The sequence below is a fragment of the Myodes glareolus genome, chromosome 3 (genome assembly GCF_982192425.1).
Source record: "Myodes glareolus chromosome 3, mMyoGla1.1, whole genome shotgun sequence".
NCBI classification, from domain to species: Eukaryota; Metazoa; Chordata; class Mammalia; order Rodentia; family Cricetidae; genus Myodes; species Myodes glareolus.
In genome coordinates this window covers 66,295,441-66,307,647 of record NC_142028.1, presented here as the reverse complement: position 1 = coordinate 66,307,647, position 12,207 = coordinate 66,295,441, and the positions used below count along the sequence as shown (strand labels likewise).

The following is a 12,207-nucleotide window of genomic DNA, read 5'->3' as shown; positions in this document are numbered from 1 at the left end:
CTTTTCTGTTTCTTCCTCCCTTAATATGTCCTCAAGTACCAGAAGTTACTGGTATGACGCTGGAAAGTTTCTAAAATAGATGAATAATAAATTAATGACTACATGAACAAGCACAGAGATAGGGCCCAGAGGCTTGCTCTCTGTCTCCCCAAGGGCAGGGAGGCCTCACTGAATTGCCTGCCCTCTCACCCATCGTGTTAGATGCAGGCTCCCCTCTCCTCCTCCCAATGTTCCTCCCCATGCCATCACATTGTGGTCATTAGAAGCCAACAGAGTCATCTCCTCCCAGTTACGGTGATTCTCTTTCATTAGCGGCTCTGAATCCTGTGGCCAACACCCTGGCTTGACTACCCACACTCTCATAACCACACGGGAACGTAGAAAGGATGGATGGTGTGAGGCCCCAGAGCAGAGTGTGACATGACAATGCAACTGTCCACCGGGCAGCTACCACCTGCCTCTAAGTAGGATCGTGTGGGTCTAAGTACTGGACAGAGGGGACGATGCTTGAATCTTCGCTTCAAGGATTTGTTGGTAACAAAGGGCTGGAGACAATAGACAGGGCAGCGAATAGGCCGAGAAACGTGGCGGCCAGTAGTGCCTTCTAAAAGGATGCCAGCTGGCATCTGTTGAGCCTTGTCTTCACACAGCACCTTTCTAGATTTTAATCGTCTGCTGGCTATGGAGACTCACCAGTCTTGAACTTCCTGAAGGGAATAAGCCAGGAGGTTCTTAAGTCACAAATATCTTCACCCTAAGACTAGCATCCAATGTCTGAGGCTTCACGAGGCCACAACCAAGGTCTCCAGCCATGGTTGAGTTGTCACGGGATGCCTCGACTGTGGGGATGCAGGGCCTGCTGGTATGGGTGCCACAGCTTCTGGTCCCTTGAGTGTGTAGGGCAGAGCCTCTACTTTTCAGGCTGGTTTAACATCCCCTCAGTTCTCTGAGTCCCACAGCAAGGAAACTTTCAAGGTAAGTTGGCTAGCAAGGTAGAGTACCGTTGGTTAGAAGTAATGCCACCTTTTAGGTATTGGGGACTGCCTCGCCTCATGTCGTGGCAAAGCTAACTCATAAGGCAGGTGCTGTATCCCACTTCCGAGGCAGAGAAGGTGGCTCCCTAGGAGCCACGAGGCAGGAGGGATGAGTGTGGGTTGCATTTGGAGAGAACGGAGAGCACTTAATTCTGAGGATCTCTGTCTTTTCAATGAAGCAGAAAATGAGGATGTCTCCTGAGAGGGTGGAGGGGAAGCCGAGCCAAGTTGGAGTGCCAGCTGTCAGCCATGGGGGAGGGGTTCACTAACATGAAAACTTCAAGGTTGGACTTGTCCCCTCCCTCCGTTCGTCACGACTCCCGGTGCTGTGTTTTATGCTATAACCTTCTCTGTCATTAGGTTATCACACAGGGCAGGGACTTCACAAAGCCCCAGTCACATGGACCTGGCATGTGGGAACCCAGTCAACCCGATTCTACACCCAGAATTTAATTGTAGTGTGTGGAGATGAAGAAAATCAGACAGCATAATCCTCAGCCTGTTTGGGCCCAGACAAATGGCAGTAGATAGGACTTCTAAGTTTAATAAATCGTATTACTTTGGTCACAAAGGAAGCTGTGTGACCTAGAGGAAGAGGAATGGGTGCCGGTTAGTCCATAAATTCAGCCCCAGGCCCATTCCAGGGGTGTCCTAGTCAGGACACTATAAGTACCTGGAGACTTCAGGCTGGGACTCTTCTGGCTTCCAAGTCCAGCTCACTGCTGCCTGTGGGATCAAGTGAGAGCCGGGACTAAGCTCTTGGCCTGCCGCCCTCTCTATTGGGCTTGGTGTTCCTAACTTTCACTCACATGCTCCACCTCACCCCAGGTGAGTCGGTCCCTGTAGCCAGTCTTCTCTCTCTAAAGCCTGTGTCTCTGAAAGCCAGCCTTCCCTGAACCACCTCCGGCTGGACCTCAAAACAAGCCACTCACTCTCGGCACTCTAACCACACAGGACACCAGGGCCAGACAGGCAGTTCAGTGACATTTTATTTTTTCAAACTGGTCCTCCTGGCCGGTCCCCGGAAGTTCCCCTTGTGGCCACAAGGTTGATTGCGGTAGGCCTCCAACTCCTCGAAGTACTTGGCTCGCAGAAGCGCTGCCCTCTGTCTGTAGGGCTGCTTGTCCACGTTCGCTGTCGAGGACCACATCTTCCCTGTGGCCTTGGCCACGTCCACCACTGACCAGTTGGGATTCTCGTGCTTCAGCTGGGGATAGTGATCCTGGGAGAAGAGCAGGTAGGATGACGGGGGATGCCGAGGCGCCAGTGGGTCCCTCCTCCTCTTCCTCTTCCTCTTGCCCACGTAGTTCATCATTTCTTCCTGGTACCGGGCTTTGTCGAGTTTGGCCAGGGCTTCATACTTTGCCTTTTCATGCTTTGAGATAGATCTCCATTTTTCTGAACACTTTCTAGAGAACTCTTTAAAGCCAAGGTAGGCGTTTGGCTGTTGCTCCTTGAACTTGTTCCTGTAATTCAGCATAAAGTGAATGTAAGATGAGACATTCACCTTGGGCCTTAGCTGTACTTCTTTCCCCATGTTTATATAACCATGGTTTCCTTTCTCTGGATTCCACTAATTCGGATAGCAGAGACTTCCGTCTCTACCCCCCAGGAGCAGTCTAGAAGGTGCTCTGCTTGTGGTGAAATTCTCTCTGTGTGTGAGCCTCAGTCAGAGCTCCGGCTTTTCAGTGCTGGTGGCTTTGTTGGGTCAAAGAATGGAAACTGTGATGTCATCCCTGAGCTGGCCAATGCCAGCCAAGCTCAGTCATTGGCATGTAGGCCCTCCTAGTGGTTGGTTACTCCAGGGACTTTTTTTCTTCCTCTAAGGAGAGATGAGGGTTTATCTCAACCTTGTTAGAGTAACTACTGGTCCTGAGAATCTTTTCCTTTGGCTTCCTGGAGGCTGTGGGCTTTGCTCAGCCTCCGGGACCTTTGCATCCTCATCCTACAGTGGGTCATAGCAAGGGCTGCCTCTCTCCCTGGGAGATTGTCAGGATGCCGCCTCCTCATCCTCCACCCAGGCTAGAAATAATGAACACAAGGAGGGTGGATGGCTCCGGAGCTGTCAGGATAATATGTGAAGGCTTTCTGTTTGCCTTGAGCAGTGGCAATGCCTGCCGCACAAAGGGCTTTAGTAGTGACTAAAAATAATCAGCGATGACAGCTGGGACTCGGTTCCTGTCAGGACAAAGTTGTCTAATTTAAAACCCAAGCTCTTGGGCTCAGAGTCTGACTGATCTTTGAGGGGAAGGAAGAAGGAGAACCGGGGAGTTTCTTAATTACACTGGAGTTCTTGAAAATATGAATTCTTAGCTCTTTGGGCGGCTCCCTCACCATCTTCGAAAGAGTTCTCATTTCTTAGGGTTAGTGTACAAAACGCAAGTAACAGCCGAGCAAATGGACATAAGTAGTTAAGACTCCCTAGAGACTGCAGTAGAGGCCAGCAGACTTGTCTGTGTGCAAGGGGATTTGCTAAGAACTCAGCGGGTGACCATGCCACACGCATAGGACAAGAAAACGAATTCTCAGTGGCATAAAAAGGACCAAAGTTAAGCAGCCCCCAACAGGCAGGAGCCATGACTCTTGAGTGTTGGCTGATTGGAGCCACCATGCTGAAAACTGTTTTGGGAGGGACTAGGTGTGAGTTTTTGGTCTCAGCCTGTGCACATTATTTCCTGGGGTTCAGCGTGTGTCGGGGAGGGGGGTCGTCCAGAAGTATACAGATGGTCTCAGCAGCAGAGTCCTACAAGGAACATATTATGAGACCTCCAAGACAGGCTTCAAAGGTTGGCTTGTGGTGAGGAAAGGCATCTAAACACATCTTGCTGTGAGCCTAGGATTTCTCCTAAAATGTGTTTGAACTAGAAGGGGTCATTGCTCCAGATGAACTGTAAGATACCATACCAGTAGAAGGCCCCCTTCCCATGTGTGTGTATACACGTGCACACATATGTGTCTGAGGAGCTGAGAAAGGAGACTGAGATCGTCAATGAGAACTTGTTACTCCAGGACATTTATCAGTAATATTTTGCTCTTTATTGTGAGGGGAAAAGGTTGATTTTTCCAAATATGCTGGAGTTGGCCTGGTCTTCAGAGATTAGTAGCGTACAATCCTTCCTGATATCAAAAGTGAGGTGTGAGGAAGAACTTCAGTTAGTCTACACATACTACCAGACTGTGCGCGCGCACACGCACACGCGCGCACACACACACACACACACACACACACACTCGCTTCATGTGCAGCTGCCTTTCGTCATAGCCACGATAACCATCTGTATGCTAGCAGACACAGTAGGAAAAGACAAAATGGATACAAAAGCTATGGGAATCTGTTGGTGTGCAGCCAGAGGGCCACTCTCCTAGGAAGATGATCAGCCTGAGCCACACCAAGGTCCATGTCATGTGACCAGTTAGAGTGAGGAACCTCAAGAGATCAGGAATGGAGGGTGTGAGTTTGAGGCGCCTGGCTCCTGCCTCCACCCCCTGGAGGTCACCTGGAGCTCTCGCCTCCCTGGACCAGCGGTCTTTTCCGATGGTACCATGTCCTCTGGGAACAGCTCTCCTCCCAGGCTCATAAATCCCTCCCTCTCCTGTCTTCTCCTGTCTAGGCTGGTGACAGTTGTGCTGTCACTGACTCTGAGTCCTCTGTCACTTCCCTACACCCCCGGATCTTCCTGAGGCCTACCCCTCACCTCGGTGGACAGTCTGTTTATTATACACTCTTCAAATTATTCTAATTTGAGTCACCATCTGTTTCCTGCTGGAACCTTGACCAAAGCACCATGCCGGTAATCTCTCACTGTATAGACAGTAACTGCAAAGTAGACGATTCTAGATACTCAGAGGCCCACAGTCCCTCGAGACCCAGGAGGACCTTCAGGGAGAGTGCCTGCCAAGGGTAAGGGTCCAGCCTAGGCAGAGGCATCTAATGTCCTGAATTATGAGACGTCCTCTAGACAGGGGCAATGGTCGAGCAGTCAGACAATAAAGAACTCAGACTTTGTGGATGGCAGGACTTCCGTTGTGAATACTCAGCTCTGACATTTTGACTCAAAGGTAACCTCAGATGATGCATAAAAATGGCTATGTCCGTTCCAATAAAGTTTTATCTGTACAAACAGGCTATGGGTTAAGGGTTATAAATCTTCTGGTCCTTGGTCTGGTCATATGAGTTCAGTATTTGTTTCAGGCCTCTTGATTGTAGTTTATAATAAAAAATATTTTGTCATGGCTCATTAACTAACATGTACATAAATAAAGGGTATGAGCCTGTTTCTGAGAATGATGATCCATTCATGGACCCTATGGTGGCACAGTTTTCCCTCCCATTGAAAGGAGGAAGCCACGGTATCCAGTTTTACTGAACCGTATTTAGTATGTGTGTAATGTATTATTCTATTTTGATGGTTATAAGAAAACCCACAGACTGATTTGGCTCGCTAATAGTTCCAGCTGATCACAGAACTCCATCTAGGCAAGTTCACTTGAGGTCCTAGAGGGCCCCTTCCCTTGGTGCTGGTAACGTGAAGTTGGGAGAGTATGGCTTCCAGGGCTCGACAGACAGGAATTCCAGAGCTGGCTTTGCTTGTCAGCGGTGTCTTCGGCCGAGTCATTGAGAAGCAGCCACAGGCGCTGAGACGATGACTCCCTTGGGAAAGCATTTGCCGTGCAAGCGCGAGGACCTCAGTTTGGTTTCCAGAACCCACATCACAAAGGGAAACAAAACTGGCATGCGGAGACGAGAGAGTCCCTGGTGGCCACTGGTCAGCTAACCTACCTAAATCAGCAACCCCCAGGCCGGTGAGGGAGACCCTGTGTCAAAAAGACATGGCAGAGAGCAGCAGCAACAGCACCCGAGGTTGACCTCTACCCTCCGTGTACATGTACACACATGCACATGCGCACGCACACATGTGAGCACAGACACACGAGACAATGAAAAGCAGTATAGGATGCCGACAGAGCCAGGATTTACATAGTGCAATGAAAGGAGGAAAGGCCGCTGGCACCATGCTATTCACTACAGTGTGAACTGGACTCGGGGTCAGGGAAAGGACAGCTGTGTCTTCATAGCAGAGGAGACTGCCGGGCATCACTTCAGCAAACCTGCCCAAGGGGTCAGCAGCAGTAATGGGTCACACTGACAGCACACAAGCCCTTTCTATGATGCCATAATTGGAGCACTGCCCCCACGGTGGTGGCCCTCCACACTCACATCCTGGGTTCAATCCCAAGAAAACATTACACCAAGCCACATCCAAGTTCCAAACATATGATTGGTGTTCTTTAGACATCCAGGTCTTGGAGAAACAAGTAATCTAACACACCTTGGATGAGACCGAAGTGGTGTGGTAACTCAGTAGGAGGAGAGATGCCAGGTTGGATATTGGAATCAGCAGAGGGCATTAGGAGACAGCTGGGAACATCTAGATTAAGCCTTCCAGCAGACAGTGCTGTAGCGATGCTGATTTCTGAGTTTTAATGCATGTTCTTTAAGTATGATTCCAGCCTTAGAGAATGGGGGAGGAGCTTGCAGAGCCACAGTCTGGCGGGTAGGTAGACAGGAAACAGAAGACGGTCAGGTGCAAGAATGGATCCCCATTGGGAGTGAGGGTCAGACCAACCTGGTCACCTCTGGAAAGGCAGATCTAAAACTAGACCATGTATGGGGGGGAATCCCTTACAGGCCCTGACAAACCACTCAACCCACAGGGTTAGAGACTGTACCTATTTTTTCCAACCCCCTGACCTGTTTCCAACCACAGTGGCCATCTTTTGTCCACCTGACACCTGGCATCCCTTCAATTCATTCCTTTTTTTTTTTTTTTTTGGAGAACTGTTCCTACACTAGTCCTAGGGTCCTTCTGGAAACCATGTCCTTGCCCTAAGAGATGGGCACATGGCCTAGGCAAATGACCTGAGACCCACAGTGAACTTTTTCTGTTTACCATTAGGAAAGATATCTGTGTTCTTTCTGGTGATGAAGGTGCCATGGTGAATCTGTGGTTCAGCCTCAAGCAGCTGCCATTTGTGGTCAGCCAGCAGACAGCCCTGCAGAGCTAGGCTGGTGGCCTTTGAGCTCCTAGTTCTGGACATCTGAGCCAGCTGCAGCCCTGATCTTCTGGGGTTTGGTTACAACAACTACTGATTGCTTCCCTGCTCCAGACTGATTTGAATTTCTTCCACGTGAAGCCACCCATACATAGAATGTGCTGAGGTGTGATGGGACAGGATACACAGCACAGACATACATGTGATAGGATAGGATACACAGCACAGACACACGTATGATGGGACAGGACACACAGCACAGACACACATGTGATAGCACAAGATACACAGCATAGACACACGTGTGATAGCACAGGATAGATAGTACAGACACACGTGTGGTGGGACAGGACACACAGCACAGACACGTGTGGTGGAACAGGATACACAGCACAGACACATGTGTGATGAAACAGGATACACAGCACAGACACACGTGTGATGGAACAGGACACACAGCACAGACACACGTGTGATGGGACATGATACATAGCATGGACACAGGCATGATGGGATGGGATAAGAGGAGACAGGAACTCTCCTCTCCCTGGTTTTGATTCTCCTCAACTGCAGCCTTATCATGTTGACAGCCCAACCCTGGTTGGTTCCAGACATAGTGTATGCCTCATACACCATGGCCCTCATGGCCCCCATGTTTGTGTCTGGACCTTGCTGTGATGAGACACAGTGTGGAGAGTGGCAGATGACAGCACCTCACCTGACCTCTCAACTGTCCTTCAAAGTAGGTATTGTCATTGTTACTAAATAGTTGGGGAAACTGAGACCCATAGCAGGCACTTTACTCACCCTGAGTGAGCCAGCTAAGGATTTGAAAGATTCTAGTCCAGGTCACCAGGCAGACTTCTTAAGGGACCTCTGTGTGGTGTCTCTACCTCACATTGCTTCCCCTCTGGTATTCCCTTACCCCTGGAGGCTCCCTGGCTGCCCAGAGGTCATTGCTATACACTGAGGCTTTTTGACAGCTAGCTCTGCCTAAGCAATTAGCATCATAAAAGCAGCATCCTGTCCCCTGTCATTGTATGTGACTGTGGATGCAGAGAGTAGAGCCACTGCCACAAGGTCATAGACCAGTGTAGCAGTGAGAACAGAATCCAGCTCCATGACACTCTTGAGACCCCCTGCTGGCCTTAGTGTGCACATAGGGTCTAAAGCCCTGACTATGCTACTGCCCAGGAAGCAAGATCACCCAGCTATGCTTCAGAGCCACATTCTGGGGGCAAGGGAATAATATTCAGAGTATCAGTGGTGTGGACAAGGCCCTTGGAAGCCATCTACACATTTCATCTGTGTGAGCATTCCGAGAGAAGTATGCTAGGAGCTATCATAAGGCAGTTGTAGCCACCCTCCCTAGAAGAGGCAGGCTCCTCTTTCTCCCAGTCACGTATTCCAGTGCAGGAGGAAAATGGCAGGACTGAGAAGGTAGGAACTGCTGGTGGGAGAGAGTTCTGAGGTCGCTTCCTTTCCACCCTAGCTCTGTTCAGTGCCCAGAGCAGTTGCTAGTGTTTTCATTGACCTTGGAAGCCTACTGGGGGAGTTGTCTGGTTAATCAATCCTGTATTCTCTGGAGGTATCATTTTTTTGTACATTGGTCAGGTACCACTCATATTCCTTCTGTGGGGCCCTTACTGTATCAGCACAGTCCCCAGAGTGCAGTCTGTGGGAGCACAACTGTATGGAGGAATCCCATGGTATTGGTGAGGAATCAGACCCTCCTAGAAGTGATGTTATATGTCTCCCTAGTTAAGAGCAGTGCCTATATTTAAACTCAGGACTGGCTGGTTCCCAGGCCCAGCCCTACCCTGAAACTTCTTCACTTGCACCTGTGTAGAATCCGCCAGAGGCATCAGCAGATACTTGGACCAGACAAAGAGAAGGGTTGATACCTTATGAGATTGTCATGGTCATTGAGCTCTGAAAGCCTGTTCCATAGCCCCTAGTCATGCCAGGTATGAGGGGCTTTGTAACATGAGGGTCAGCTTGTTGGGGTTTCTGTCCGACCCAGTACCCCACAGTCGGCAAGTCCCAAAGAAAATCACACAGAGTCTACATTAGGTTATAAACTGATTATAACTGATGAGCCCATTAGCTCAGTCTTCTTATTAACTAATTCTTACATCTTACAGTAACCTGTAATTCTTGTCTATGTTAGCCATGTGGCTCAGTACCTTTTCCAGCGGGGCAGGTTACATCTTGCTTCTCTGTGGTCTGGGCAGGAATGGAGGAATGGGCTTCCTCCTTCCTAGCCTTCTCCTGTTCTCATTGCCCCACCTCTACTTCCTGTATGATTGACCTGCCTATACTTCCTGACTGGTCAATCAGCATTTTATTAAAATACATGATTGACAGAATACAGATAATTCTCCTGCACCACTTCCCCCTCTTAAAAAAAAACAAAGAAAAATATCCATAGATTATTTGTTGGGAATGTGGGCGTAGTATTCCAGGCTACTTCCTGCTGATTGGGGGTGCTGATAATCTTATGGGGACCTAAAGAAAATTTAGAGTTATAATCAAGTCCTGACTGGACTATCCTGTGAGTCTTGATCATCTCAGGCAGCAGTCTTGAATCTGTTCTGGATGTAGAACTCAGACATCCAGGCCATCTGTTCCTATTAGAGATTTCTCAGGTGGTCTTCCTTGATCAAACTGGATTTTTCTTAACTCAGAATGAATCCACAGCCTCTCATTTTATGTGGAAACAAAAGCAAAATCTCTTCTCCAAAATAACATACCTTTTGACTTCAGTTTTGAAGGCAAGGTATTTTCAAAATACCTATCTTGGGTTAGTTCAGCAGCATTTATAAACAAAAGTCTTTTAGCAGCTGTTGCTCCTTCCTCAGCATTCAAACAATTCAAAGAGAGCATAATAGCATACAGTATCAAGATTCTCTGTGTATTTTCATCTTTATGTGACTTTACTTTAACCTCTATTTCTTTTATTTTTACTTTTACTTTTTGAGACAGGTTCTCTGTATATCTTTGTCCTGGAATAACTCTGTAGACCAGACTGTCCTTGAACTCACAGAGATTCACCCTCTCTGCCTCCCCAGTGCTAGTATTAAAGGTGTGTGCTACCACACCTTGAACTCAGAGATCTGTCTGCCTATGTCTCCCAGGCATTGGGATTAAAGGCATGTGCTACCACACCTTAAAGTCACAGAGGTCAATCTACCTCTGCCCCTTGAAGTCACAGAGGTCAATCTACCTCTTCCCCTTGAAGTCACAGAGGTCAATCTACTTCTGCCTCCCAGGTATTGGGATTAAAGGTGTATACCACCACACCCAACCACGCTCTTCCTTCTTCACTTGTCTCATTACTACAGGGCTTCAATGTTCCAGGGCATCAAGATTACTGTCCCAGATCTCGGGTCTTCCTTGCTGTGGTAGATACCTGGATGAGAACAGAGCAGAGCCTTACTGAGACCCATGAGGGTACAGTCTGTTTTGAGACACTATCCCATGCAGCCTGGAGCAGGGCTAGAAGGGGACTAGTGGACATATGGGCCAGGGAAAGACAACGTTTCCAGGAGTAGAAGAAGAGATATTGGCACACCTTCCCTACTTCATCACCCACAGAACTAGGTGGAGGGGTATTACATGGAGAGGGTCCCTTGTTTGTCCCGGTCGCCCGGCTAGCTTACACCCGAAATAACCACACAGAAATTCTATTAATTAAATCACTGCTTGGCCATTAGCTCTAACTTCTTAGTGGCTAACTCTTACATGTAAGTTTAACCCATTTCCATTCATCTGTATATTGCCACGTGGCTGTGGCTTACTGGCAAGATTCTAACTGGCATCCATCTCAGGCAGAGGATCCATGGCTTCTCTTACTCTGCCCTTCTTCCTCCCAGCATTCAGTTCTGTTTTCTCCTCCTACCTAAGTTCGGCCCTACCAACGAGGCCAAGTCAGTTTCTTTATTCATTAACCAATGAAAGCAGCACACGAACAGAAGGCCCTCCTACACCAGAGGGGCAGTCCCCCTCCTCTTCATCTCAGTGAGCACCCACTCCTCCTCTCCACCAGGCAACCTCAACCCGGGAGTCTCTCTACTGATGGGTCTAGCGTAGGTCACATGATCTACCACCCGGATCCAGTTGGCTGCTGCTAATTGTCATGTAATACATGTGCATGGTTGTCCTTTTCCAGAGCCACCAGTTGGGGGGCACAGAGTTCTCTTTGAAGTCTTTTAGTGCTTAGGGAAGAGTGGAACCATGTGACTTAGATTGGAAACAGAAGGGGACAGGGCATCATTTCTAAAAAATGTGAGGACCTAGTCCCAGGCCCCTGATGCAGCATCCCAAGCACCTTCTCAGTTTGATTGCATCAGCATCTCAGGACACATGGTGGATGTCAGGCAGGAAGCATCCAGTCCTTCGACTCTGAGCCTGTGATGGAAGACTCCAATACCTCCAGCCTACTGCCGCCCCGGTGACACCTCCTGCTGCACTGCCACCCAAAGCAGAAGACCTTGATGTCAACAGCAAAGCTCGCTACCCCAGCCACAGACCCAACCTGGGGCCTTGTTCCTCTGTGTTCCAGGCTCAGACACATCCTCCAGGGAGCCACAAATCTGAAGGGAAAACATTTGCCTGGTGCAGCTGGGGGCTCCCTGGAGCAAACAGTCAGCCAAACTGCAAAGTTCTGCTCATTTGTGGAGTTTATGGAACTGCTTGTAGGGAGACAGAAGCACTTGCCCATAGCAAAAAGACTCCATGGCTGCTAGGCTGAGAGTGTCTGCATCTTGGGCATCCCTCTGGGGAGGTGCCAGGAGGTGCTGAGAGAGTGGGGGTGGGACAAAGTCAGGCCACAATCAATGTGGTGACCCATGTCTTCCTGGTACAAGTGGACAGTGCTCTCACAACCAGGACATACACAGCATGGCACCCGACAGCCCTCCTTCCTGTCCCCACCCTGCATGTGACCTCTCCTTTCCCCAGCAGGGTCCCCCTCGTTCATATGCTCAGTCCGTGGTCTCTTCAGTGAGTCCTTCCCATTGCAGCAGGCACTCTGCCATGTACCGAGGAAGGGTGGGCAGACAAGAAAGTGACAATGGCTTTCTTCAGAATGCTCCTTGCCCGGAGAGACACGGGCCCA

At 49.2% G+C, this 12,207-nt stretch overlaps 2 protein-coding genes across 2 annotated transcripts in view; one reads left to right on the top strand and one right to left on the bottom strand.

The window, feature by feature from the left end:
- Nucleotides 1-12,207, top strand: part of Csmd2 (CUB and Sushi multiple domains 2) — a 562,459-nt gene that overhangs the window by 262,314 nt on the left and 287,938 nt on the right. The gene's annotated exons all lie outside the window — the stretch shown is intronic.
- Hmgb4 (high mobility group box 4) lies at nucleotides 2,006-2,713 on the bottom strand. The gene has a single exon (XM_048434363.3). It carries the CDS (start codon nucleotides 2,569-2,571, stop codon nucleotides 2,023-2,025), a length of 549 nt encoding a protein of 182 aa, XP_048290320.1. The 5' UTR covers nucleotides 2,572-2,713; the 3' UTR covers nucleotides 2,006-2,022.

Bases quoted from the DNA above. Each gene is read 5' to 3' on its own strand.
- Hmgb4 (XM_048434363.3), bottom strand. From the start codon at position 2,571: ATGGGGAAAGAAGTACAGCTAAGGCCCAAGGTGAATGTCTCATCTTAC.